Raw genomic sequence first — 26198 nt, 5'->3', positions numbered from 1 at the left:
GTTTGCCATCAAATGAGGAAAACTAACCTGGCTTTGATACAAAGAAAACTGTCCTAATACAGTCACTTTGGAAAACAGTCTGTAGATACCTCAGAAAGCTAAATATAGATCTCCCCAATGACCCAGCCATACCATTCCTAGGCATCTACACTGAGCAACAGGAACCAGTATACAAAGACACATGCACCTCCATGTTTATTACAGCACTGTTCACAATAGCCAAGATTTGGAAACAACCCAGATGCCCCACTACTGATGAGTGGATCCAAAAATTGTGGTACCTATACACAATGGAATATTATGCAGCCATTAGAAAGGACAAAATAATGGCATTTGCAGGGAAATGGATGGAACCAGAGCAGATTATTTTGAGCAAAGTAAGCCAAGAACAAAGAGACAAATGGCACATGGTCTCCCTTATATGTGGATGCTAAAGCCAAAATACAAGAAGATATGGAAAACAAGACTCAAGAACCAAAGGACAGCCACCCATTTTGTTATATCATTGCTAAATGACTCCATGTTCTGGACTATATAAATGGTAGATATATGCATGGAACAGAGGGAAGCCAGGAGGAGGAACAGAATTAAGAGGGAACAGCTCACACTAAGCAAAAGGAAAGAAATGTAAACATCACCTGATATGAAAAAAATAACTTGTAATGTCAAAGCTCATAGAATTACAAACTGTATAGAGCATGATAATGACAATTTGCGTTGTGAAAATTAAAGTGTGTTTGTGACTCTAAGTATTACTATTCCACAATTCTGTGAAATAGGTGAAATTTATGTAATCACCTAATTTCAATTAAAGAAAAAAGTGAGAGAAGGGATGGGTTAAGAGAGATGGGTGACAATGTTGTCAGACACTTTGTACTCATATACTGTTTTGTAGGATGTAAACTTCTTTGTACAACTACTTGAAGATAATAAAAAAATTAAAAAAAGAAAACTGCCCACACCAGGGCCCTATACTAGAGAGGCATACTGCAATCACCTGAGCTTTAATAGCACTGTAATCCCCATCCTCATCTGGGTTTCAGGAGTTTTTAACCCTACCACTTGATTCTGAAATGCATCCAGGTTAGAGAGCCACTCACCTAACCTAACCTTAGTGTGAACAAATCACTTATTAGGTCCCTTATGAAGCTTCTGACTCAGTTCCCAGTAGGGAACACGAATGCTCTTCTTCTGTTATCAGTTCCCAGAGGAAGTGGGCACTGGTGCTGTTCCCTGCCAGAGCAGCACTTAGCTACACGCATAGATGTCAGGATCACCTGAAAAACATTCATAAAATGCCAATCTCAGGTTCCACTCATCCCCGAGTTAAATAGCCAATATCTCTGCAGATGGATCCAGAATGTCAATATTGTTGTTTTAGTTATCTGTAAGCAATGTACAAAGGGGTTTTAATTAAACAAGTCAGTTTATGCATACAGCTTATCTTGATAAGTCCCAATATTATTTTTTATATCCCACAGTTATTTCCAGTGTGTGGCTAATGCTGAGAATCTTTAACTGAGGGTCATATAGTAACATTTCAATACTATACAAACTCAACTTTATATACTCAGAAATGAAGAAGCAAATATATATAATTTTCTGTGTCCATCGTGATGTTGGAACTCTGGACCTGAGTCCCTCAGCTCTTCAGCTCAAGGTGAGTGCTCTACTACTTGAGCCACAGTGCCACTTCTGGTTTTTTGGTGGTTTATTAGAGATAAGAATCTCATGGAGCTTTTCTAGCTCTTTTCTCCCTCTTTCCCTGCTTTCTCTCAGCTCTCTCTTTCCCAGCTCTCCCAGCTCTCTTTCCCAGGCCTTTCCCCACTACGTGGAGGACCAAGATGGCCTGGTGCCAGCCGGAACAATGAATAAAACCTACCCCTTACCTGAATACCACGTGTGTGCTGCTGTTCTTATTCGGCTACCTCTTTTTAAAAACCTAACATAAATGGTGCCGTGACTCGGATAAAAGGCTTAAAGTCAGGATAGGTGGGATTCCTCTGGGTTTTTTTTTCCTCTTTTTTCTTTTTTGTTTGTTTTTCCCTTTTTGCTCTGAGGAATACCCACAGTTCTGACAGCCTTTTGCGAACCCATCTGTCTGCTGCGGACACAGTGCATCAATACCATTGCTGGCCTTCACATCCATGCACACACCACTTCTCTACTCTGGTGAGTGAAACTACTCTCTACAGCTTTCTGTCACTCAATCTCTGTCCAGACGTGGTGCCACGCCAGAGAGCTCCTACGGCCTTTAGTTGAAAGGCCGGTCACCTCTGAAACTGAGGACGCTTGGCTTTGGGGGCTTGGCCATTTCTCTCTAGAGAGCTCTGGGGGAAGTCGGGACACCGCTTCTGCCTGGTCAGCTCTCCTTCACTCACCAGACTGACTCTCCTACTCATTTAATGGGGTGCTGCGAATCACGCCTGAGCCATGAAACCCCTTTGAAATGCCTCCTGCGCTCTCTGGAAAGCCAGAGAGCCTAATTTTATGCCATTCTCAGATGTACACAGATTTTGCTACTGCAATGGTAAATGGTCAGAAGTCTGTTTAATTTCAGGCTCTCTTTGCTCTCTCTCTGCCATTCATGTCCAACTTTCTATCCTTTTTTCTACAACTTTTTGGCTTGTGCCTTGAAGAGTGCGACGCAGGTTGGGTCCCGGGGACCCCCCTCTAGGTTCCCTCTCAAAGGCTAGCCAATCTAGGTTTGATCTACTTGTTCAGGGTTTCTTTGCATTTTTTCAGAAATTTGTCATCTTGAGTTTGCCATCTTGACCACATGGTGGTTAAGGGTTTGGCCCCATCTGACCCTTAACCTTCCACCAAGCTTACTAGTTCATGTATTCTAAGGTGCCTTGCTAACAAGTTGCTCTTTTCATAGGCCCTGGTAACTGAGGCCCAACTATCTGATGTGCTTTGTTAGCAAAGATGTCTAAACACTGATGTCAAAATTTTAGGTTTTGAGTTTTGCCTTTTTTGTTTTGTGTTCTGTATTCTACTGACTACATGGTTCTAAAATACTGGGCATATCTGTGCTAAAATTCTCATCACATCTAATGAGTTTTGTCATTTCAGAATATTTGTTGGCAATTTTTGATAAGGACCAGGTAAGCTCTACTTATTCTATTAGATCTCCTTGTTACTTTAATTGGAAATAATAAAGGGCTTTTGTAGCAAAGATTGCAGTTCAAAGCCAACCCAGGCTGAAAAATCCCTAAGACTCCATCTCCCAACTAACCTGCAAAGAGCCAGGCTGGAAGCATGGCTCAAGACTCTTACCTCTAAACAGCCAAACACTAGAAGTGCTATTGTAACTCAACGTGGTAGAGCACTAGCCTTGAGCAGAAGTGCTCAGGGACAATGCCCAGGCCTTGAGTTCAAACCTCCTTGACTGCCAACTGGGACTAGCCATCCCAGCAACAAACACCTAAACTCAGCCAGTCTGGGGAACAAGGGACCATGGAGAGGAGTAAGAGGAGATGATGTCACATCATCTACTTTGTGGCTGTCCTTTCAAAATTAACCGGAGCCGGGAGGTCAGTAGAAGTAAGAAGCCTGCCCATCCAATGTCTATACCTGTCTATCTATTAACTGAACAGGAATTTATATTCTTGCCTTTGTCACCTGACTTCTCTACCTAGTAGCCAGATGTCAGAAGTAGCTAGGGACATTTCTACGAACATTTTCAGCCCCAAGTCCTTCCTCTTGCCATTTATTTGTTCTCTAGTATTTTTTTTTCCAGCCCCTCAATGTTCATGAGACTTCTCCAGACTTCATCTAAGGACTCACGCCACCAAGGGACAGCTGCTGCTCACTGCCTTTTACCCCTATTGTCGACGCCCCTTGTCAGCAGGAAGTAGCCAGAGAGAATCCGTGCCCTATTTCATGATTATTAAAAGGCTGGAATCTAAGGTCCACTACTGGATAGCTAGCAGACTCCACCCTCCTTGCAGCAAAGTCTCCACCCAGTACCTGCGTTACCTAGGCAACTGGCACACCTGGAAGAGGTCACATCTGCATCTGCTGAGGTCACATCTGAATTTGATGTGGCCACACCTTTCTCCACCCCTACCCTAGATAAGGCCTAGCCCTGGCCCAGATGCCCTTTCTCTGCTCTTTTCTAGCTCTTCTCTAGCTCTTCTCTTTTCTAGCTATTTTCTCTCTTTTCTAGCTCTTTTCTCCCTCTTTCCCAGCTCTCCCAGTTCTCTTTCCCAGGCCTTGACCCACCGCATGGAGGACCAAGATAGCCTGGTGCCAGCCGAAGGATGAATAAATCTACCCTTTACCTGGAAAAAAAAAAAAAGAATATCATGGACTTTTCTTCCCTAGGCTGGCTTTGAACCGTGATCCTCAGATCTCAGCCTCCTTAGTAGCTAGGATTATAGGCATGAACCACTGGTACCGGGTTAGTTTTATATTATAAACAACCAGTCAAACTTTGATCAGCAGGACTCCTGGTTAAAGATGACAGCATAAATATAAAATGTATCATCTCCTCTAGGAATTCTACAAAATTGAAATTTTCTGGTTTTTGGTTTTTGGTTTTCCCCCTTTGTGGTACTTAGGTGGAGCCCAGCCATTGGAACATGCTTAGCATGCTACATCTACTAAGCTACACTCTCAAAACCAGTATTTTTCTTTTTCTCCTATTTTTGGCTTTGTCTTAACATAGGGTCTCACTCTGTAGCCCAGGCTACCCTCATATTTGCAATTCTCCAGCCTTCAAAGTGCTGGGATTACAGGCAGATGCCATCACATCCAACAAAAAAGTGTCTTTTTTTGTCAGTGGGCTTGAACTCAGGGCCTGGGCACTGTCCCTGAGCTTCTTTTGCTGAAGGCTAGCACTCTACCACTTTGAGGCACAGTGCCATTTCCTGTTTTCTGGTGGTTAGCTGGAGATAAGAGTCTCATGGATATTCCCACCCAGGCTAGCTTCAAACCACAATTCTCAGATTTCAGCCTCTTCAGTAGCTAGGATTATAGGTATGAGCCTGACTCTTTTTTATGACAAAAAACATGGACATAAGGAATGAGAGATTATGATTCATATTTGGAAGACTTGCAAACAGAGTAAAAGCTGACATTTCCAGCCCAGCTGAGGAAACACCATCTATGTGTGAGGCTACAGCAGAAAGTGCTGACAAAAAACAATTCTTCCCTCTTCCATAAGGATTGGAGCTTAGGAGGCACGGTATGTTTCAAAAGGCAGAAATACAACAGAGCTAGAGCCAAAACTCCATGAGCTCTTCTCCACACAATTGGCCAATGCATCCCACTTGCCCCGACTTGGGAGGCCTGCATGCCAGAAAATTCTCAGCCCACATTTGCAGAGCATACAAAGGTCCAGCCCTGGCACTGGCTCCAGGTCTTCTACTGGCCTCTTTATTTCCCTCTCCCCAAGAGGGGACATGACCATATATATGGCTCCAGGAACACAGAACCAAGTGTTTCACAGCCCTTCGTTTGATGCCTGGGACTGCGGCAGCCAGTGACTTTTAGATCTAATGAGATCAGCAATCTAGCTGCCAGACACTGCTCTAGTTAAAACCCAGTCCTCAAAACAAAGACTAGAGTTTCTACAAAGCATATAAAGAAATTATATGTTAGCACTAAAACTAGGGTGGAAATGGTGGGATTATGTTACTCTATAATCTTCCTATATTGTTGGGTTTTTAAAAATCATGTAGCCAAAAAAAAAATCATGTAGCTCAGCCAGACCCTGGTGATTCACACCTATATATATAATCTTAACTACTCAGGAGGCTGAGATCTGAGGATCACAGTACTAAGTCAGCCCAAACAGGAAAGTCTGTGAAACTCTTATCTCTAGCAAAAAGCCAGAAGTAGAACTGTGGCTCAAGTGGTAAAGTGACTGCCTTGAGCAAAAATTCTAAGGAAAAGTTCCCAGACCCTGAGTTCAAGCCCCAGTACTGTCGCGCACACTGTCGCGCACACACACACACACACACACACACACACACACACACACACACACACACACACACACACACACACACACACACACACACACACACACACACACACACACACACACACACACACACACACACACACACACACACACACACAAAACCCATGTAGTTCTACAATAGAGTGCTTATGTGATATGCCTAAGGCCCTGAGTACTATCCCTAGCATAGGAAATAAATGAAACATTCCCAACTCTTTCAGAGGTAAGAAAACAGTCCAACACAGCTCTATGATGATTAACACAAGCAACCCACTATACCAGTATCTGGATAAAGGGTTTGCCTGGCGATTCTGACCACCAGTTCTACAACCTGAAACTTTTTCCAGGTTCTTTCAATCAAGTACCTCTCAGAGAACTAGCCTAGATCTCCCCAGCTATCCTGATGTCCCCAATCATCCTGAACCCCAGTCATCCTGAAAACACTGAGAAAGATCTGCCCACCCGGGAAGAACTTTCTACACTACTACCTGTGCCTACCTTTGTTCTCAGGTTGATGTTGTACATTTCCTGAAGTCATCTAATTTTGAGACCCTGCATCTGATGGCCATGATTTCCCCAGACCTAGACAGTGTGCCAGAAAAAGAGGCCATTATATATGCAGAACAGAGAAAAATCCTCCCCTGGGAATAAAAGAAGATAGATGGAAAACCTCAGAGTTTCCAAGGAGGCTTCCAAGAAAACGAAGCTGGAGCTGCAGGATTATATAATGTAATATTACCCAATACCAGAGTCTTTTCAGTCAGACATGTTTGAGCACTGTATTTGAGTTATTTGTAGTCAACTAAAGAAAAACTTTAAGTGCAAGGGATCTAGGAACTTTCTGGCAAAAGAAATAAAACTGTGGGTCAGAGGAAGTAGAGGAGCTGTTGGAATATTCTACATCCAAGGTAAAGAAAAGGTGCCTGCCACCTGCCACAAAGACAAGAGTATGGATGGTCTGGCAGTTCAGTCATAAGAGACAAAAAGGCTTCCACACAGACTCCTAAAGCAGGAAGGAATATGCTGGACCCAGATGGACCTAGACACAGCATATTAGACACTATCACATGAAAATGACAAGCACAGAACACATCACTGTGTGGGCCACACTTACCTAGGTCAGTAATCCATTGTACAAGCATATGAACAAATGTGGCCAGCACATTGCCCCCATTGAGTGATGCTGCCACTCCCAGGTAAGTGTTCTCAAAGTACGGAAAGTATGCAACTGGGGCTGTAGGGTCTGGAGCCTGCGCTGGCTGGAATCCCAAAGGCATGGAGGCTGCCAGCTGAATCGAGGTGCTGATGTTGAGAACTGTAGTCCAGAAAAAGCAGAGCTTAGGCCTGCTAGGCTAACCTGGAGTCATAAGTTATAACCAAGCAATGGGAGGGTGTGGGGGTTTTAAATATATCCATAATCAATTCTCTGCTATTCACTCCTTTCTAGAGGTAAAGACTGATTCCTCTGTCCCTAAGTAGAGGCAGTATGTAACATGTTTCTACAGGATAAAACAAAGCAAAAGCAGTATTGTGTGGTTTCATGAACCATTGTGTTTAGGAGCCAACCTGAGTTTAGTTTCTACCTTTTGCAACTACTGGAGTTCAGAAGTAACAAGAGCAAAAGCAAGTCTCAGAAGGTCAGAGACCTTTACATTTGGCCACGTCAAGTTCCTACCATGACTATAAAGCAGAATCACCAAGTCCCTGCCAGCCCTTTGGCTAAGGGGATCAAGGACAGTGGAGAACCAGCATTGTCTGTGGACAGGTCACAGATAAAGACACGCAGCAGCCCCAATCTGGAGCCAAAGAACCCACCACCTCCAGGAGGAGGAGGCTTGCTGTGGCTTGAATGTCTCCAACCCAAATGCTGGTGGAGATATATAGATACGTATATGTACTTATGTGTATATATATATATATATATATATATATATATGTATATATAGTCAGTTGTGGGGCTTGAACTCTGGGCCTGGGTGCTGTCCCTCAGCAATTCAGCTCAAGGCTAGCACTCTACCACTTGAGCCACAGCGCTACTTCCAGTTTTCTGATGGTTAATTGGACTTTCCTGCCCAGGCTGGCTTTGACAGTGATCCTCAGATCTCAGCCTCCTCAGTAGCTACAATTACAGGCGTGAGCCCTGGCCCTTGCCTGCTGGTAGAGATTTAATCCCCCACTGTGAGCTGTTAAGAGAACCAGGTGGGAGCTTCATGAGTGATTGGGTCACAGTGACTGAGTGGGTTAATGGGTAATGAAGGAACTAGCTTCATTATAAAAGAGGGCTCATTCTGGCTAGTTTGTTCTGTCTACCCCTGTGATGCCATTCAGCATGCCATGACCCAGCAGGAATGTTCTCCCCATTTTTCTGGCCTATTCAAGAAAAATTTGATGGGCTGGGAAGGTGGCTCAGTGATAAGAGTGCTTGCCTCACATACATGAGGCCCTGGGTCCAATTCCTCAGCACCACATAAACAGAAAAATCCGGAAGTGGTGCTGTGACACAAGTGGTAGAGCGCTAGCCTTGAGCTGAAGAGCTGAGGGACAGCGCCCAGGCCCAGAATTCAAGCCCCATGACCAATGAAAAAGAAAAAAAAAAAAAGAAAAAAGAAAAAAATTTGCCAATCTTGTCCCAGACTGATACCTCCCACCTCAGTGTGACTCTCTTGCCCTAAATATAGAAACGTGCCTGCAATTCTAAACATCTTGACATAACTTTCACTGACAAAAACACAATAACAGCTCTACTCTACACATCTCTTTTTTTCCCCCTGTGCTGGGCTTGTACATGCTAGGCAAGTGTTCTACGACTGAGCTTCATTTCCAGGCTAATCATCTAATATTTTGGTCATAGAGTATAGAAAATAACCTTACAGGGGCTGGGAAGGTGGCTCAGTGGTAGAGCGCTTGCCTTGCATGCCTGAGGCCCTGGGTTCAATTCCTCAGCACCACATAAGCAAAAAAAAAAAAAGAAAAAGAAAAAAAAAGCCGGAAGTGGCACTGTGGCTCAAGTGGTAGACCACTAGCCTTGAGCTGAAGAGCTGAGGGACAGCACCCAGGCCCAGAGTTCAGGCCCCACAACCGGACCAAAAAAAAGAAAAGAAAGAAAATAGCCTTACAATAGAGCTATTTCCTTCACCTGGCTCAATAAGCCCAGATGGTCAGCCTACAGGGGCAGAAACTCATCTGCTGGCCTGCAAGCTCTCTAAGGAGAGGGATTCACTTGCATAGATGAAGTTGCTTTCATTTCTGTAGATTAAAGGGTACTAAGGCTGCTAAACTACCCATGCCCCTCAGAACTTTGCTCAGGGATAGCACTTAGGAGACAGGAGACGTTAGTGTCTCGGGAGAGAACAAAAGCAAAACTTACCTGCATCTGTCTTTTGACCCATGCAGGAATAGACTGAGGCCTGTAAATCACCCATGGCCACACCCACCTGTGTCCCTTTGGGGATTTCAAACCACATATGGGAAGTTCTGCCAGCTGTACTCCCTGGCTCAGCAATGTCCGGGAGCAGGTGGGTGGGAAAGCCTGAGGTTCTCAGTCTGCAAAACAAAAGCAGCCACCTGGATTTACCTGGTGCTTGGTATTCTGGATTTTGTTATTTCAAGGAAACTCACTAAGAAAAAAGTGCTATAGAGAAAGGAAAGTAGAATCCTTCCTTAGATTCCTCTTTCCTTTGGCTTTTTTTTAAACCATGAGTTTGTTTTTTCTATAGTGAACAAAAGCTGGGGATTTGCCTTTAGTGGAGGGTACAGTTTAAATACCAGCCACAAAAAAGGAGCAGAAGTGTTAGTTTCATGACCATTCAGCATTCCAGACCCCCTCCACCTCACACTTGAAGGAAACACAAACTCTCTGCAAAGGGAGGCCTCACTGCTACAGTGCAGTTAGAGTTGGTTAGCCTGGGCCAGACAAAAGCCAAACCTGCCAGCCTCCTGGATCCCCACACACCCAGCTCTCAGGGCTAGTGAATACAGAAGTACTATTTTATAAAACACGCTATAAAAAAAAAAAGTCCTTTACCTGAACTACCAGATGCTTTTCGCTTTATGTCAGAATTTGGGCCCTGAAGGAAATGAACTTACAAGGCACTGAACTTCTGTACCTGAAAAGGCAAATGATTGCTTTAAAAGTACTTAAAAGGCATCCCTCCAGTCTACTAACTCTGGTTATCAGTCTTACTTTAAACATATAAAACTCAGAGTGGCTCAGGTGGTAGAATAATAGCCAATGTGTGAAAACATCAAATACCAAGTTCAAGTCCCAATCTTGGAAAAAATATACCTATGTATATGCATATATATGTGTATATCTACATATATTATGTATAACATGTAGGTTATACTTACACCTCCAAGTTCCAGCTTTGGCTCTGGGTGTTGAAATACCCCCAGCTGGCAGCATTTTGGTCAGACATCACAGGTCTTGGCAAGCCACACAGCATAGTAACCACATAGTCCTGGATGGTGCCAGCTACATCATAGGACTTCAGGAATTCTGGGCTGTTTTTCACATCAAAAACAATTCAGTGCAGTCTGATGGGGGTGGAAGTACGTGATGTACCCAGCTGTGAATGACAGGACCAGACAGTGGGCAGCTGGGGGTATATCACAATTCTGTGGCTCATGCATAGCTGAACCCCTAAAATAAAACCTTGCCACTCCATGCAAAACATGAAGAAGCACTATGCCTGGGAAAATAGGACATGCCCTCCCCTGTCCCATTCCTTTCCCCTCTGGGTTATATCTGGATGACAGTAGAGAACTGCCTGCAAAATGGAGCCATCCTAGACCAAATCTATGTTTTGTGACCACATCTTATGTCAGGCCACATTTACAATAGCACTGTCCAACAAGGGCCATCTAGTCCAGGGGCTGACTAGGTAAAGCTGCAGTCCCTGCCTACTCTTAGCCCCTGGAAATGATTCAAAGAGTAGTTGTCATACCTATTTTTCAAAAGCCAAAAGATGGTTGCACAGCCAAATCCTGTGGCCACACTGAGATGGGACCCTGGCTGGGGCAGAGAAGCCAGGAACTCACTGCTACATCGGCCATCCTGCCATGTGACCAGCTGGCTCACAGCTCTGGGCTCAAACACAGGAACAGGCCCTCCTTCTATCCATTCACAGCCTGGAAGAAAGAAGACACAAAAAAAATGGAAGAGAGAACTAGGGGAATGGTTAAGTGGTGGAGCCTCAATGGGTTCTGAGTTCAATCTGGGGTAGAGGGACAGGAAGAAGCACCTGAGAAGTCACCCACATGGTCTCAAGACCACTGTACTTGTGAGTTTACAACACAGCTGTATCTACCCTGTAATGATGCTGGACTCAGACTTGGTATTGATATCAAGGTGACTTCATAACTGTGGGCAAGTCATTTACTCCCTCCATGTGTCCCACTTCTGTTTTTTTTTTTATTATTTTATGTATGTATGGGTGTATGTATGTATGTATGTTTGCCAGTACTAGAGGGCTTGAACTCAGGCCTAACACTGTTGTTAGCTTTCTTGTTCAAGGCTGGTGCCCTACCACTGGAGCCATGCCTCTAGTATAACATTTTTGCTGGTTAACTGAAGGTAGAGTCTTGTGATCTTTGCTTTCTGGGCTAGTTTTGAACCATGATCCTCCCAAGTTTCAGCCTCTTAAGCAGCTAGGATTATGGATATGTGCCACCACCCTACTCTTTATTCATTTGTGTGTGTGTGTGCTGGTATGGGGCTTGAACTCAGGATTTAGGCACTTAGCTTTCTCACTCAAGGCTGGCAGTGTACCACTTGAGCTATTGCACCACTTCCAACTTTGTTATGATAAATTGGAGATAATAAAAGTCTCATAGACTTTCCTGACCATGCTGGTTTTGAACTGTGATCCTCAGATCTCAGCCTTTTAAGTAGGTAGACTTATAGGCATGAGCCATCAATGCCCAGATTTTCATTCACTCTTAAATTATTACACTTTCCAGAACCCCATAAAATATTTAGTAGTCTCAAGTCCCCTATCTAAAACTCTCATCATGATGACATTATCTAGACTTGATTGTATGATTACCAACATATTTTCTCTTTTCCTTTGGTTTTACCTAATTGATCTTTTTAGGGGGAGGAGGAAATGGCTGGAACTTTACTAGAGAGCTGCATGAGTGTTCAGTATGTGCCATGTGCTCTAATACTGAGCTACAAGCCCAACTCCAAGCTAATGGATCTTTGGACATCATACTTTACATCATTGATCTCATACACCTCTGCCAATTATCTGCTCTGATTTAAATATTTCTTCCAACTTGTTTCCAGCTTAAACCATTCTGTAACTATGTGTCTATAGGCCTAAAGGCCTCCAAATGCTTTTCATATTCTCATATTTGAGAACAGCTAGATCCATTGTAGTATTCTAGTCTTAATGTTGTTTTTGTAATGCTTGAAAGCTTTATTTGTGGTAGATTTGCACAAATTCTTCACTATACTTCCCATTAGGTGGTGTAGCACAATACCATGCCAGTAGTTCATGCATATAATCCAATCTACTCAAGAGGCTAAAATATGGAGGATTGTGGTTCAAAGCCAACCCCAGGCAAAGAAGACTACAAGACTCCATGTTCAAAACAACTAAATGCATGGCTCAATTGGTAAAGTACTAGCAGAACAAACAAGCCCAGAAAGTACAAAACCCTGAGTTCAAAGCCCACACCAGAAACAAAAAGCCCACACCAGAAACAAAGAGTGAGTGAGAGAGAGAGAAAGAGAGAGAGAGAGAGAGAGGTAATATCATAATATTTAAATCCTCTCTCCTTGAATTATTGGCTGGCCTTGGTGACTTGCTTAAGCAAGAGAATATGGTGGAAGGCAGCCACAACCTGGAATATAGAAAGCTAATTCATAAGAAGTGTTGCAGCTCCCACTGGAGCCTCTCTGGGAGAAACCAGCCCTTAGGGAAGAAGCCTAGATACTCTCAAGCTACAGTGCCAGAGAACTACAGGAAGAGGCCACATGTAGGTCTGGTGCAGTCTTCCAGGTAAACCCAGCTTTACAGCCCACCAGTTACATCACAGCCATTGAGAAAGGGCATCATGAAACCTCCTCATCTGTCTATCCACCAGATGTTCAAGCAACTGCTATTAATTCCATGCAGAAGAATCAGCCAGTTGAGCCCTGTGCAGGCCTTGACCCAAAGAATATCTAGATATGGTAAAATAATGCTTGTGTAAGTTACTAAGGGATGAGCAAAAAGAGCTCAGGAATAGTGCCCAGGCCCTGAGTTCAAGCCCTGAGACTGTACAAAAATGAAACAAAACAAAACAAAAAACCTGCTAATTTTCTGCATCCAAGCAGAGCCAAAGTACCAACTCAAAAAGTAGAGGGCCAGGAACCAGTGGCTCACGCCTGTAATCCTAGCTACTGAGGAGGCTGAGATCTGAGGATCATAGTTCAAAGCCAGCCTGGGCAGGAAAGTCCATGAGACTCATCTCCAATTAACCACCAGAAAACCAGAAGTGGTGGTGTGACTCAAGCGGTAGAGTGCTAGCTTGAGCTGAAGAGCACAGGGATAGCGCCCAAGCCGGGAGTTCAAGCTCCATGACCAACTGGGGAAAAGAGAGAGAGAGAGAGAGAGAGAGAGAGAGAGAGAGAGAGAGAGAGAGAGAGAGCAATGGCTGCTATTATGACCAAAGGCCCCACAGGTACAGGCCTTCTTTGCCTTGAGGCTCCACCATAACAAGCCAAGGCCTCAAAGTATTCTTCCCTTCCCTTAGTGAGGAAACACATCTGGGTGAGAATGGAATCCCATTTGAGTGCACCTTTCCTTCTTACAAGAGCTTAAGCAGATTAAGGTTCATTTAGAGAGTGTTCCAAATTCAATTTAATATGCTAATTTAAAGCCCACTTCTTTATCTTGGTAGCTTGTGTTTGTTTAAAAATAGAAGCTCTGCCGGGCATCGTGGCTAATGCCTGTAATCCTAGCTATTCAGGAGGCTGAGATCTGAGGTTCATGGTTCAAAGCCAGCCCAGGCAAGAAAGTCCCTGAGACTCTGATCTCCAATAAACCACTAGAAAATCAGAAGTGGCGCTCTGGCTCAAGCAGTAGAGCACTCGCCTTGAGCTGAAGAGTGCAAGGACAGTGCCCACGCCCAGAGTTCAAGCTCCACGACCCACAAAAAAAAAAAAAAGTAGAAGTTCTGCAGGGTACCAGAGGGTAACATCTGTAATCCTAGCTATTTTGGAGGTTGAGGCCTGAGGATCACAGTTTGAAGCCAGCCCCAGCAGAAAAGTCCATAAGACTCTTATCTCCAATTAACTAGCAAAAAGCCAGAAGTGGACCTATGACTCAAATGGTAGAGTTAGCCTTCAGAAAAAAATCTCATAGATAGTGCTTAGGCCCTGAGTTCAAGCCCCAAGACTAGCACACGTACATAAACACACACAGCCATATTCTATAGGAGCATTTTATATGTACCAGTATTAGGACTTGAATTCAGGGCCTGAGTACTGTCCCTTAATTTTTTCACTCCTAGTTGGCACTCTACCATATGAGCCACATTTCAACTTTTTGGTGGTTAATTGGAGGTAAGAATGTCACTGACTTTCCTGCCTGGGCTGTTTCAAACTATGATCCTCAGATCTCAGGTATGAACCACTGGCACCCAGCTATTTTAAGTTTTGAGTGACACAAGTGGATGAATTCCCAACACAAAATTTTTAAATATTACAAATAAAGATCCTGCTTGCTCAGCCTTTTTATCTCTCCCAGCATTTGTGAGGCTACACAATATATTTAGTTAATTTGTGTGTGGATTTTTTTTTGGGAGGGTCCAGTTGTGGAGCCTGAACTCTGAGCCTGGGCGCTGTCCCTCAGCTCTTCAGCTCAAGGCTAGTGCTCTACCACTTGAGCCACAGCACCACTTCCGGCTTTTTTCTTTTTTGCTTATGTGGTGCTGAGGAATCGAACCCAGGGCCTCAGGCATGCAAGGCAAGCACTCTACCACTGAGCCACCTTCCCAGCCCCTGTGTGTGGATTTTTAAAACAATAGTACTTTATTCATTGTTGCTCAATGTGTTCTTAATTGTACTGTATTCTGTTTAAGTATTTCATATCACTCCACAGCATGGGCCTGCCACTATCCATTTAATCCATCCCCACAGGTAAATGTCACATTTTCACTACAATAAGCAAGGATGCAGTAAAGCAGCAGCATAATGCCTCCTCATGCACATGTGTGTTAATTTTCCTGGATTGATCCATAAGCACAATAACTCCTGAGTCACAACAGCTACCTTATTTTTAACAGACTAACCAAAGTAATCAAAACAGCTCTACTAATTTGCATTACCAGCATTAGCATTTTAAAAGACCACCTTACACTCTATTAGCACCTGACATCCTCAAACCTTTTGAATTCTTGTAATACAATGGGTGGGAAACAATTTCTCATTGTTTTCACCTGTACATCTCAAATTACCAATGCCATAGATTTGATCATCATGTTTACTAGCTATTGAATATTCTCTTTTAAGAACTACCTGCTACATATCTTTTGTCCACTTACCCTTTCTTTGTTATTGCTTCTTTATTTGTACTGGTATCTGTACTTTGCCTACTCTGGCAAATATTTTCTTCCAGCCTAATGCTCACCTCTTAGTTTACTTTAAGATCTCCATTTCTCTCCACTTTTACTGAGCCTGAAAACAGAATGTGAAACAGGTGTAACCACAGGCCTCTAAGAAGATACTAATCACTCCGCTCCCTCTCCTCCAATTTGCTGGCCCTTGCCTTCACTGAAGCACTTAGCTCTCTGCTCAGGTTACAAGTGCCTAATTGTATTAGCTATGTTCAGGTTTCATCCATTCATTTTTATATCTCCCACAGGGTACAATATGGGGCCTTATGTGTTGTAGGAACCGAAACCAAACTGAATTAAGGCTGCCATTAAAAGTAGTATAACTTGATTCCAAATGTGATTTCACGCAACTCTACTAAGCAGGAACAATCAGCCAAATGATGGCTGTCCTTCTTCCCAGAAACAGAAAACAAAACAAGAAAGCATCAGGCTGGTCCAATGAAATATTAAGCAGCTTTTCCAATGTTGTGGCTGATGGTTTGTGTGGTTGGTACAGAATCCAGGAGATGGGCAGAAAGGAAGGCATGTGACCAGACCACAATCATTAGATCTTTGCAGCCCTCTTTGGGAAGGGTTTTAGTATTAAAAGGACATTTATTCTTGTTAATGAATAATTAAGGAGTTTAAAAGGCTTTTACAACCTAGACTCTGGTGCTCTAATTGGCCTTCTGCTACTGCCACTGCTGGAGCCAAGCAGCTTCCATAGTCTCAGCCAGCCTGACAAGAGGCAGACACAGGAGTAGGAGGGAGACAGCTGCCTAAGGCTTCCACAGTTTGCGAGCCCCTTCCAGGGCAATAATTTAAGGATGCATCACCAGACACCAGTCATACTAAGAGGCAAGTCAGTACTCACTCAGCCAGGGACTCTGAGTCTGACTCTCCAGGCAGAAAGGGATGAGTACAATGTTCACATCCTCTTAACTATATCAGTCCAATGTTGATGAGTACAATGTTCACATCCTCTTAACTATATCAGTCCAAATTAGCCATCCAATGTATATAAACATATACAGGGGCATATGCATGTGTACACAAACATATTAACTAAATTATGGTATATGCAGGGGAAGGTTCCAATGGTTTAACTACTTTTAACAACTAACTTAGTTTAACAAAATGAATAGCCAAGAAACTGCAATGTATGTTGTTGGGGGCAGCATAAGGCCAGGGGGAGAAGGGGCAGACAAATGGAAAGAGGAAGAGTAAGTAAATATAGTCATAACACCAAAGGAGGATACTCTTAGGGGTAAACACAAAGGTATAATGCCTCTGATCATATAAAATAATATCAAATTAACCCCAAGAAATGGAAACAAGAGGGTTTTTTTTATTTTTCCTTTTATATTGTTTATTCTTCTATCTGCCTTTGGGGTGGGGAAAGACACAGAAATGGCAGGACAAAGAGTGAACAAAAGCAGCACTGGTACTTGGTATGTTGAAAATAAACTGTACAACTTGTGGGTGGGGATGGGAGGGAAAAACAGAGAGAATGAAAAAAGGATGACATTGTCCAAAAAGAAATGTACTCATTACTTGACTTATGAAATGGTAACTCTGGTACATCACCTTTATATTAACAATAAAACAAATGAAGATGGAAAAAAATATAGTCATAACATTCAATGTACATATGTAAAAGTGGAAAACAGAAGTTTTCCATTGAGGGAATGAGTGGGGTTGGAAGAAGCAGGGGATAATGATGAAAAGGGAAACACTGACCAAAATGCATTGTATTCATAAACTGACAAATTGAATTGAAACCCCTTTGTGCACTACCTAAAGACAACATAAATAAATAGCAAAGTACTATCTATGCTGTGCTTCAAACACTTAGCCAGATGTGTTGATGGCTCATACTCACAGTCCTAACTGAATAGATGATATGAAATAGCATCTAAAACAGTGTTTTGTTTTGTTTTTTAAAGTCACCCATACCCACACTCAAATGCTGCTTATTTTATTGAAGCCAGTGATGAGTTCATAGTATTAGTCTTAAGATTAAAAAAATATGTTAGCTGGGTATGGTAGCTTATGCCAATAAGCCCAATACTCAGAGAGCAGGAGCGGGAGTGTCCTGAGTTCCAAGCCATCCTGGACGATGCACTATGAGACAATGTAAAGACAATGTAAATATATAAACAAAAAGGGCTGGGAAGGTGGCTCAGTGGTAGAGTGCTTGCCTTGCATGCATGAGGCCCTGGATTCAATTCCTCAGCACCACATAAGCAGAAAAAAAACGGAAGTGGCACTGTGGCTCAAGTAGTAAGTGCTAGCATTGAGCTGAAGAGTGAGGGACAGTAACTGTAACCCCTCTGTGCAGTATTTTTACAATAATATATATATATATATATATATATAAAATAATTATAGAACAATTAAAAAAAGAGTGAGGGACAGCGCCCAGGCCCAGAGTTCAGACCCCACAACTGACAAAAAAATAAATAGATTAAATAGATAAACAAAAAGTATTTCCCACTATAACAGGGAGTTCATGACTTTATATATAAAGTTGGAAACACTAATGGGAAAGTCTTTTCCTTCTCTGAGCCATTGTACCTTCCTATGAAAGCTTGGTATCTGAAGGCACACAGACCTAGGTTGCTTTTATATAACCCTAAAGACATTATTCTAACCTACTGAACTTCAACTTCTCCTCTTCACATAGTAAGGTATTGGGAAATATTGATGAGGTCATGCAAGTAATTCCCTTAACATAGCATGTGAATTGTTCTTTGTTGTTGTCCTGGCTTAGTGTCCTCCTGGAGGCCAGACAGAGGAGGTTACCACCACTGTGCCGCTGGAGACCTTCATCAAATAACCTATTAAGTGCAACTCAGCCCTTAAAAGGGTTACTCCCCAATGGATGTGGTGACCTTGATCAAGATATATTAAAATCATAAAATGACTTACAGAATTGAAACCTCTTTGTATAATTATAATAATAATAGTAATAGTAATAATAATGAGTTACTTATTGGAATTGAAGTCATAAATCCTTGTGATTATATAAAGAACAATGAACTTATTCCAAAGAGTTTCCTCTGTATCTTGGCATCTCCTAGTTACAGCTAACTTCTTGTTTTAAAACACTGGTACAATGAAGAAAAAGTTCAGAAAATCCACTTCACTGTACTATACAGAAAAATCAGAAAAGCCTCCCTTTTGATCACATTGTGTGTGGATAGTTCACTTTCTTTTTTTTTTTTTTTTTGGTCGTGGGGGCTGAACTCTGGGCCTGAGTGCTGTCTCTCAGCTCTTCAGCTCAAGGCTAGGCTAGCACCCTACCACATGAGCCACAGCGCCACTTCTGGAATTTTCTGCTTATGTAGTGCTGAGGAATTGAACCCAGGGCCTCATGCATGCAAAGCAAGCACTTTACCACTGAGCCAACTTCCCAGTCACAGTTCACTTCTTTATTACACATTTGAAGCAGAAAAAAAATGTACCCAAAAGTCAAGGAAACACCATGTTACTTCATTCTAAAGAGCCAAAGCACTACTCTCTTGTGTCATTAGAAGACACTCCTCACAGAGCCCTTGTTCTCAGTCTGTTTGTCAGTAGCACGTGATCATCCCACATTCCAGCATACCTTGGCCTGTTTTCCAAAACACTACACCATGCATCTGTCCAGACACTCCAATAGCCCCAACTCTCTGGAGCTGATGCTGGGGAAGGGCAGCAAGGCATTCGTTTAGGGCCTGGATGATTCTACTCACATTCTGCTCCCGACCCTGGAAAAAGAACAAGAAACAGTGGGTATGGGTAGATAAGATTAGGGAGTTTCCTGGAGGGAAACTGCTCATTGAACCAGGGTCACAAAAAATAAAAATTGAAAAGAGGAGAGAGGAGGAGAGAAAAAGAAAGACAAGGGAAAGGAAAAAGAAAGAGGGAGGGGGAAAGGGGAATAGTGGAAAAGGGGAAGAGTTGGGGGAAGGGGGGGAGAGAGAGAGAGAGAGAGAGAGGGATGGAGTGATGGAGGGAGGGAGGGAAGGAAGCAGAGAGGGAGAGGGAGAGAAACCAATTCCAATCAATGGATGGGAGTCACAGACTGACTCCAAACAGGTAATGACAAAACAAAAAATATCCAGGCTCTGTGACCTCCTCATCCTTAAAATATTAAGTCCCTATTAGAAACTTTACACCCCATTCCAGGAAGGCCTACAACTAGAGCTCACCCTGAAGTGCTTTAGTCCTTTGGGCCCTTCTTAGCAACATCTTCCCAATACCCTCAAACATGGTATTGTTTTTTGTATACTGAATGATTTGATCTAAAAGAAATTAAAAGGCTTCAAAGTTGAGAGCACCCCATGTCTCTCCCTGAGAGCACCCACACTCTGTTAAGAGTGTGCCCCTCCCCTTCTCTGTGTGTTTGTCTGCTTTTTGTCTGTCTGCTTACTTACTTAATAAAGCTCTGCCAAGTTTTCTTTAAAAAAAAAAAAAAAGCTGGGTACCAGTGGCTCACTGGTTAAGATCGAGGATCAAAGTTCAAAGCCAGCTTGGGCAGGAAAGTATGTGAGACTCTTATCTCCAATTAGTTACCAAAAAAGCCAGAAGTTGAACTGTGGCTCAAGTGGTAGAGTGCTAGCCTTTAACAAAAAAAGCTCGGGGACAGTGCCCAGGACCTGAGTTTAAGCCCCTGGACTAGCAAAAAAAAAGGCCATCAAAAAAATATTCACTTGGGAATACAAGACAGAATTTTTCCTTTGTGAATAACTAAATTTCCAAGTAGGAGAATCAGAAAATAAATATATATGCATATTTAAAAGAATCATACCTGTGCCATTAGTATTTATAGTTGTCATGGAAGTACTTAATATTTTAAGGTAGTATACATATTTAAGTAACTGTTCCATTTACAAAAATATGTGAAACATATAAAAACATTTTTAAAGTTTTATTGGCATATATTTATTTGACTTATAAAACTTAAGTATTTTGGGGCTGAGGTGAAGCTCAGTAGTAGAATACTTGTTTAACATTCTCAAGACCCCAGGTTCTATCCTCAAAACAACAGTATTGTGAAAATATTTAAGTCAATTTGTGAAAATAAAAGGAAAAATCATAATGATAAAACGCAGAAAGCTCTTCAAAACAGCCAGTAGGCCATCAGGAAACAGGCCTTAGGTATAACTGTTGCCTGAAATTTAACTGATAACCAATGTCCTTTTGTGTAGGTGTGTGTATGCTGGTACTTAGGCTTGAGTTCAGGGCCTGGGTGGTATCTCTGACCCTTTTTTTTTTTATAAGGCTGGTACTCTACCACTTGGGCCACAGCTTCACTTTTGGTTTTGGTGGTTAATTGCAGATGAGTCCCACAGTCTTTCCAGCTCAAGCTGGCTTCAAACCTCTATCCTCAAGATCTCAGCCTACTGAATAGCTTACAGATGTGTGAGCCACCAGCACCAGGCTAAATTGTCCTTTTGACTGCAAATTCTAGAGCAGACAGTTTCCAGGAGGCTGGAGACGCATATACAGACTACTAGATTCTTGGTATGCAAACTTTTTTTTTTTTTACTAAATATATACATTGTTTATCTTCAACAACTGTTCTTTTGCAATTGCAACAGAAATTCCCCACAACATAATTTGTATTGCTTTGTATTACTTGCCCTTTGGAACTCCTCCTTTCCCTATCTTCTTTGGAAAAGTGATTCAGATCTAGCAGAAGTTGCGCCTTCCAAACTGCAATCCCAGTGTGAGTTTGAATTGACAAAGTACAAGTACCTCTGCAAAAATAGATTAAGTGTATAACTGCTGTTTAAAATATCTGAGGAGGCAGTGTTATGCCTCAAAGTTAAAGCACTTGCTTACTCTGGGTTTGATCTGTAGTACTACAAAAATGCAAACCAAAAATACAAAACACCGAGATTTTGGGGGGCTTGGGGGAGGGGTTGAAGGTCATGCAGCTTGAACTCTGGGCTTGGGCGCTGTCCTTGCCCTCTTCAGCTCAAGGTGAGCACTCTACTGCTTGAGCCACAGTGCCACTTCCGTTTTCTAGTGGTTTCTTGGAGATCAGAGTCTCAGGGACTTTCCTGTCCAGGCTGGCTTTGAACCGCGATCCTCAGATCTCAGCCTCCTGAGTAGCTAGAATTACAGGCATGAGCCACCAGCGCCCGGCTTGAGATTTTTGTTTTGTCACATTGGGGTCTCAGGAATCAAACCCATGAAGTCAAGCATGCTAGGCAAGAGCGCTCTACTACAAGTTACACACTCAGCATTTCTCTTTCTTTTAGTTTTCATTTTGTTTTGGATTTTGGTATTAGATTTCTTTCTTCCTTTTTTTTTTTTTTTTTTTTTTGCCAGTCCTGGGGCTTGAACTCAGGACCTGGGCACTGTCCCTGAGCTTCTTTTGCTCCAGGCTAGCACTCTACCACTTGAGCCACAGCATCACTTCTGGCATTTTCTGTTTATGTGGTACTGAGGAATTGAACCCAGGGCTTCACGCATGTGAGGCAAGCACTATACCACTAAGCCACATTTCCAGCCCTTTTTTGTTGTTTTGGTTGTTGTTGTTGGTATTGGTGGTGGTGGTAGTGGTTGGGCTTGAAATCTAGGCCTGGGCACTATCCCTGAGCTCTTCAGTGCAAGGCTAGCACTCTACCACTTGAGCCACAGTGCCACTTCCAGCCTTTTCTGTTTATGTTGTGCTGAGGAATGGAACCCAGGGCCTCATGCATGCAAGGCAAGCACTCTATGGCTGAGCCACATTCCCAGCCCCCTAATGCTATTTATTAATAGAACAATCTTTATAAGCTAAATTTAAAAACTTATATAGGAGCTGAGGTTCTACTACTTATTTTTATTTCAGCCAAAACAAGCTATTTCTGAAAAATAAAAATTATCTCAAGGCACAAAAGAAACTAGCTTTTACCAACCAAAGGGATCCACACACAACTCAGAAATCAGTAAGAAATATAGCACAACTCTCAACAAATGCTGATTCTATGGGGAAGGAAAAAGGCTTGCAGCCTGGAAACATCCAGAGTCCTGGAGATCCTGGAGGGAGTGCAGCTTTCCCCTCCCAGGAGCAAACCTGTTAGCTTTGCAGAGCATTCTCTGCTTCTACGGAGCATGAAATAAGGAACAAAGAGGAAGTGTGTGTGTGTGTGTGTGTGTGTGTGTGTGTGTGTGTGTGTGTGTGTGTGTGTGTGTGTGTGTGTGTGTGTGTGTGTGTGTGTGTGTGTGTGTGTGTGTGTGTGTGTGTGTGTGTGTGTGTGTGTGTGTGTGTGTGTGTGTGTGTGTGTGTGTGTGTCAAAGAGAAAGGGAGGGGTGTATGTGGTGTGTGTGTGTGTGTAACAAAGAGAAAGGGAGGGGTGTATGTGGTGTATGCAGAGAGAGCATTCTCTGCTTCTAAGGAGCATGAAATAAGGAACAAAGAGGAAGGGGTGTGGTGTGTGTGTGTGTGTGTGTGTGTGTGTGTGTGTGTCTATGTGTAGAACAAAGAGGAAGGGGTGTGTGTGTGTGTGTGGTGTGTAGAGACAGAACAGCATTTCCTGAGGAGGCAGCCCAGATCAAGACAAGGATTTTTTTTTTTTGGGGGGGGGGAGGCATCCAGTCATGGGGCCTGAACTCTGGGCCTGGGCGTTGTCCCTCAACTCTTCAGCTCAAGGCTAGTGCTCTACTATGTGAGCCATAGCTCCACTTCGGCTTTTTTCTTTTTGCTTATGTGGTACTGAGGAATCGAACCCAGGGCCTCATGCATGCAAGGCAAGCGCTCTACCACTGAGCCATCTTCCCAGCCCAAGACAAGGATTCTTTATATATGGGAAGGATAACAGCAGGTGTTCAGGAGTTGTCCTGAACAACAGCAGTCAAGACAAACAAGCACAGAGGAGCCACCAGGCCACACATGATTCCCAAAGAGGAAAAAAGAAGACTGGGCAAGTGGACCTCCACTGTCCAATACAGCAGTCATCAGCCATGTACAGCTAGTCTGAATTGAGAGGTATAGCATGAAACATATACAGGTTTAGAGTTTGTATGGAAAAAAAAAGGATACTAAGTGTCTTGTTAATAATTTTTTTTTTTCAGTTGTAGGGCTTGAACTCTGGGCCTGGGCACTGTCTCTCAGCTCTTCAGTTCAAGGTGAGTGTTCTATCACTTGAGCCACAGTGCCACTTCTGGTTTTCTTATGTTTATTAGAGATAAGGGTCTCAGGGACTTGCTTTGAACTGTGATCCTCAGATCTCAACCTCCTGAGTAGCTAGGATTACAGGCATGAACCACTGGCTCCCAGCTCATTGGTAAATTTCTGTCAGTCTATTGGTCACTACATGCCAAAATGATAATTATTGCATTATATAAAATATATGATAAAATTAGGGGCTGGGAAGGTGGCTCAGTGGTAGAGCGCTTGCCTTGCATGCATGAGGCCCTGGGTTCGATTCCTCAGCACCACATAAGCAAAAAAGAAAAAAAGCTGGAAGTGGCACTGTGGCTCAAGTGGTAGAGTGCTAGCCTTGAGCTGAAGAGCTGAGGGACAGCGCCCAGGCCTAGAGTTCAGGCCCCATGACCGGACCCAAAAAAAAAAAAAAAAAAAAAAAAAATATATATATATATATATATATATATATATATATATGATAAAATTAATTTCAACTGTTTCCTTTTACTTTTTTTCTCAGTACTAGAATTTGAACCCATGCCCTCACATTTGCTAGGCAAGTACTCTACTACTTCAGCCATACCCCCAGGGGTTTTTTGCTTTTAGTTTTGGGTGGTACTTTTAGGTTAGGAGGTGAGGAGGCAGTCTTGGATTTGTTTGTTTGTTTTCCAGATAGGGTCTCCTGCTTTTGCCTAGGGATTCAGACCTCAAGGGTCCTACCCCTGCCTCCCAAGCAGCTGGGACTACAGGTATCTGCCACCACACCTGACTTCTTTTTACTTAAATGTGACTACTCAAAAAATTGCACAAATGGCTCACATTTGTGTCTTGCACTTGTATTAGAAGATAGTAAAGAGTATTCACATGGACAGATCATCATATATCATCTCAGAACAAATCAGCCATAGTTAAAAGGAGCCTGAGGGTAGGTAAGTTGTGAGAATGAAGCATACAGACTAGGGAAACAGGAAAGATAGGAGTGAAGATGAAGTACTGTGTGGCAGGCAGTCAGTTCCAGTTTCAGCAGTGTGGTCAGTCAGGAACAGAAAGTACACACACGCCCACTGCATGATAGGACAGCTCTTGCCATTATTTCTTAGTTCAAAATATCACCCTATATCCAGATCAAACCCTAGAATTTTAGACTTGAAAAAATAATTAAGGCACTCGCATGCTCTCATTCCTAAACCCTTTGTTTATAGCTGAAGAGACTGAAACCCAGAAGACAAATAACTTGAGACAGGATCATTGAGCTTTCCTTAAGACTCTTTTGTATTTTAGCCTGGTGTAATGGCACACAATGTGAACGAAGTCCCCATTTAAGGGGACATTCAGACAAATACCAAGGTCCAGGTGAAACAAGTGAGCCTAGTGCTTCCAAAACAAGCATGTGAAATGAAGGAGGGAATCAAGCCTGAGAAATGGGACAGACAGAATGCAGATATGAAACAGGAGAGTGCAAGCGGTGCCCATGGCCTCAAATTTTTAAAGTATGGTCTAAAGAAGGAATAAAATCCCCAGTAGCCCTATAAAAGCCTGTCCCTAAGTCTATACTTATACAGAAGTAGCAGCACCAACAGCAGTAGTGCTATGCTCCTTTAGCTAGCTCCCCATCCTGTCTCTCTTGTACAGGTGTCCTAATAAACCTTTGCTCCTTCTATTCTCCTGTCTTGGTAAATTATTCTTACCAATCCACAACCATAGCTCTAAGTATCCAGGACACATAGTTTTGATCCCAATGTTCCATAGACTGAGGTAGGAACCAGCCTAGGTTATATAGCAGAACCTTACTCCTAAAAGAGGAGGGAGGGTGGAAGGATCAACAAAGAAAGAAAAGGAAGAAAAGATTTATCTTAAATTGCAAAAGCCTACAAACTTGATCATCTGAATCTCTGCCAAGTTCAATCTTGGTATACACAGTACTAATGGTGAGTGACAAGGATGAGCATACATGAGGAAAGAGCTTAGCCATCTGATATTCCTATAGATGGTATTTCTACTTGGGGTGATTTAGTTCTTAGGGGACATTTCACAATAAGGACATATTTTTGGTTATAACATCTGGAAGGGGAAAATGCCACTAGCACCTAATGGGCTAAGGTTGGAGTTACTGCTAAACAACCTACACAAGATAGTACCTACAACCAAATGTCAACAGCCCAAATGTCAACAGTGCCAAGGCTGAGAAACCTGCCATAGATGAAATCACAATGTTGTTTGTCATAAATAAGTATAAAGGGAGACAGATAATTACTGCCACCCCCATGCTCTTCACTGGGCAGGTGTGACATGCTGGGTATACCTGCAAACAGAAACAGCTTGCCTGTAAAGCAGGAACCAATGGCTCATGCCTGTATTCCTAGTTACTCAGGAGGCTGTGATCTGAGAATCAGAGTTCAACTTAAACTCCAAAAAGATGGAGATGGAACTGTGGCTCAAGTGGTAGAGTAACAGCCTTGAGTAGAAGAGGCTCAGGGACAGCACCCTGGGCCTGAGTTCAAGCCCAAAGACTAGCCA

The 26198-nt window shown here is 42.8% G+C and overlaps 2 protein-coding genes across 5 annotated transcripts in view; both read right to left on the bottom strand.

The window, feature by feature from the left end:
* Window positions 1-6501, bottom strand: part of Trpv1 (transient receptor potential cation channel subfamily V member 1) — a 68738-nt gene extending 62237 nt beyond the window's left edge. The window contains exon 1 of the mRNA XM_070001774.1: window positions 6470-6501. The gene's annotated coding sequence lies outside the window, so the exon portion shown is untranslated. The remainder of the gene's footprint in view (window positions 1-6469) is intronic.
* The window catches only part of Shpk (sedoheptulokinase), a 37537-nt gene that overhangs the window by 9829 nt on the left and 1510 nt on the right, over window positions 1-26198 (bottom strand). For all 4 annotated transcript variants that reach the window (XR_011367746.1, XR_011367747.1, XR_011367748.1 and 1 more), the window contains exons 2-6: window positions 19167-19308; window positions 10918-11101; window positions 10322-10474; window positions 9339-9514; window positions 7086-7286 (exon numbers count right to left, since the gene is read on the bottom strand). Coding sequence is in view for 1 of the 4 variants with exons in the window: in XM_070001764.1 (XP_069857865.1) it covers window positions 7086-7286; window positions 9339-9514; window positions 10322-10474; window positions 10918-11101; window positions 19167-19308 (856 nt within the window). In the remaining 3 variants the exon portion in view is untranslated. The remainder of the gene's footprint in view (window positions 1-7085; window positions 7287-9338; window positions 9515-10321; window positions 10475-10917; window positions 11102-19166; window positions 19309-26198) is intronic.

The sequence above is a fragment of the Dipodomys merriami genome, unplaced genomic scaffold (assembly GCF_024711535.1).
Source record: "Dipodomys merriami isolate MVZ:Mamm:240054 unplaced genomic scaffold, mDipMer1.0.p SCAF_59, whole genome shotgun sequence".
NCBI classification, from domain to species: Eukaryota; Metazoa; Chordata; class Mammalia; order Rodentia; family Heteromyidae; genus Dipodomys; species Dipodomys merriami.
Note: the sequence above shows the minus strand (reverse complement) of the source record. Positions and strands in the feature narration are given on the sequence as shown.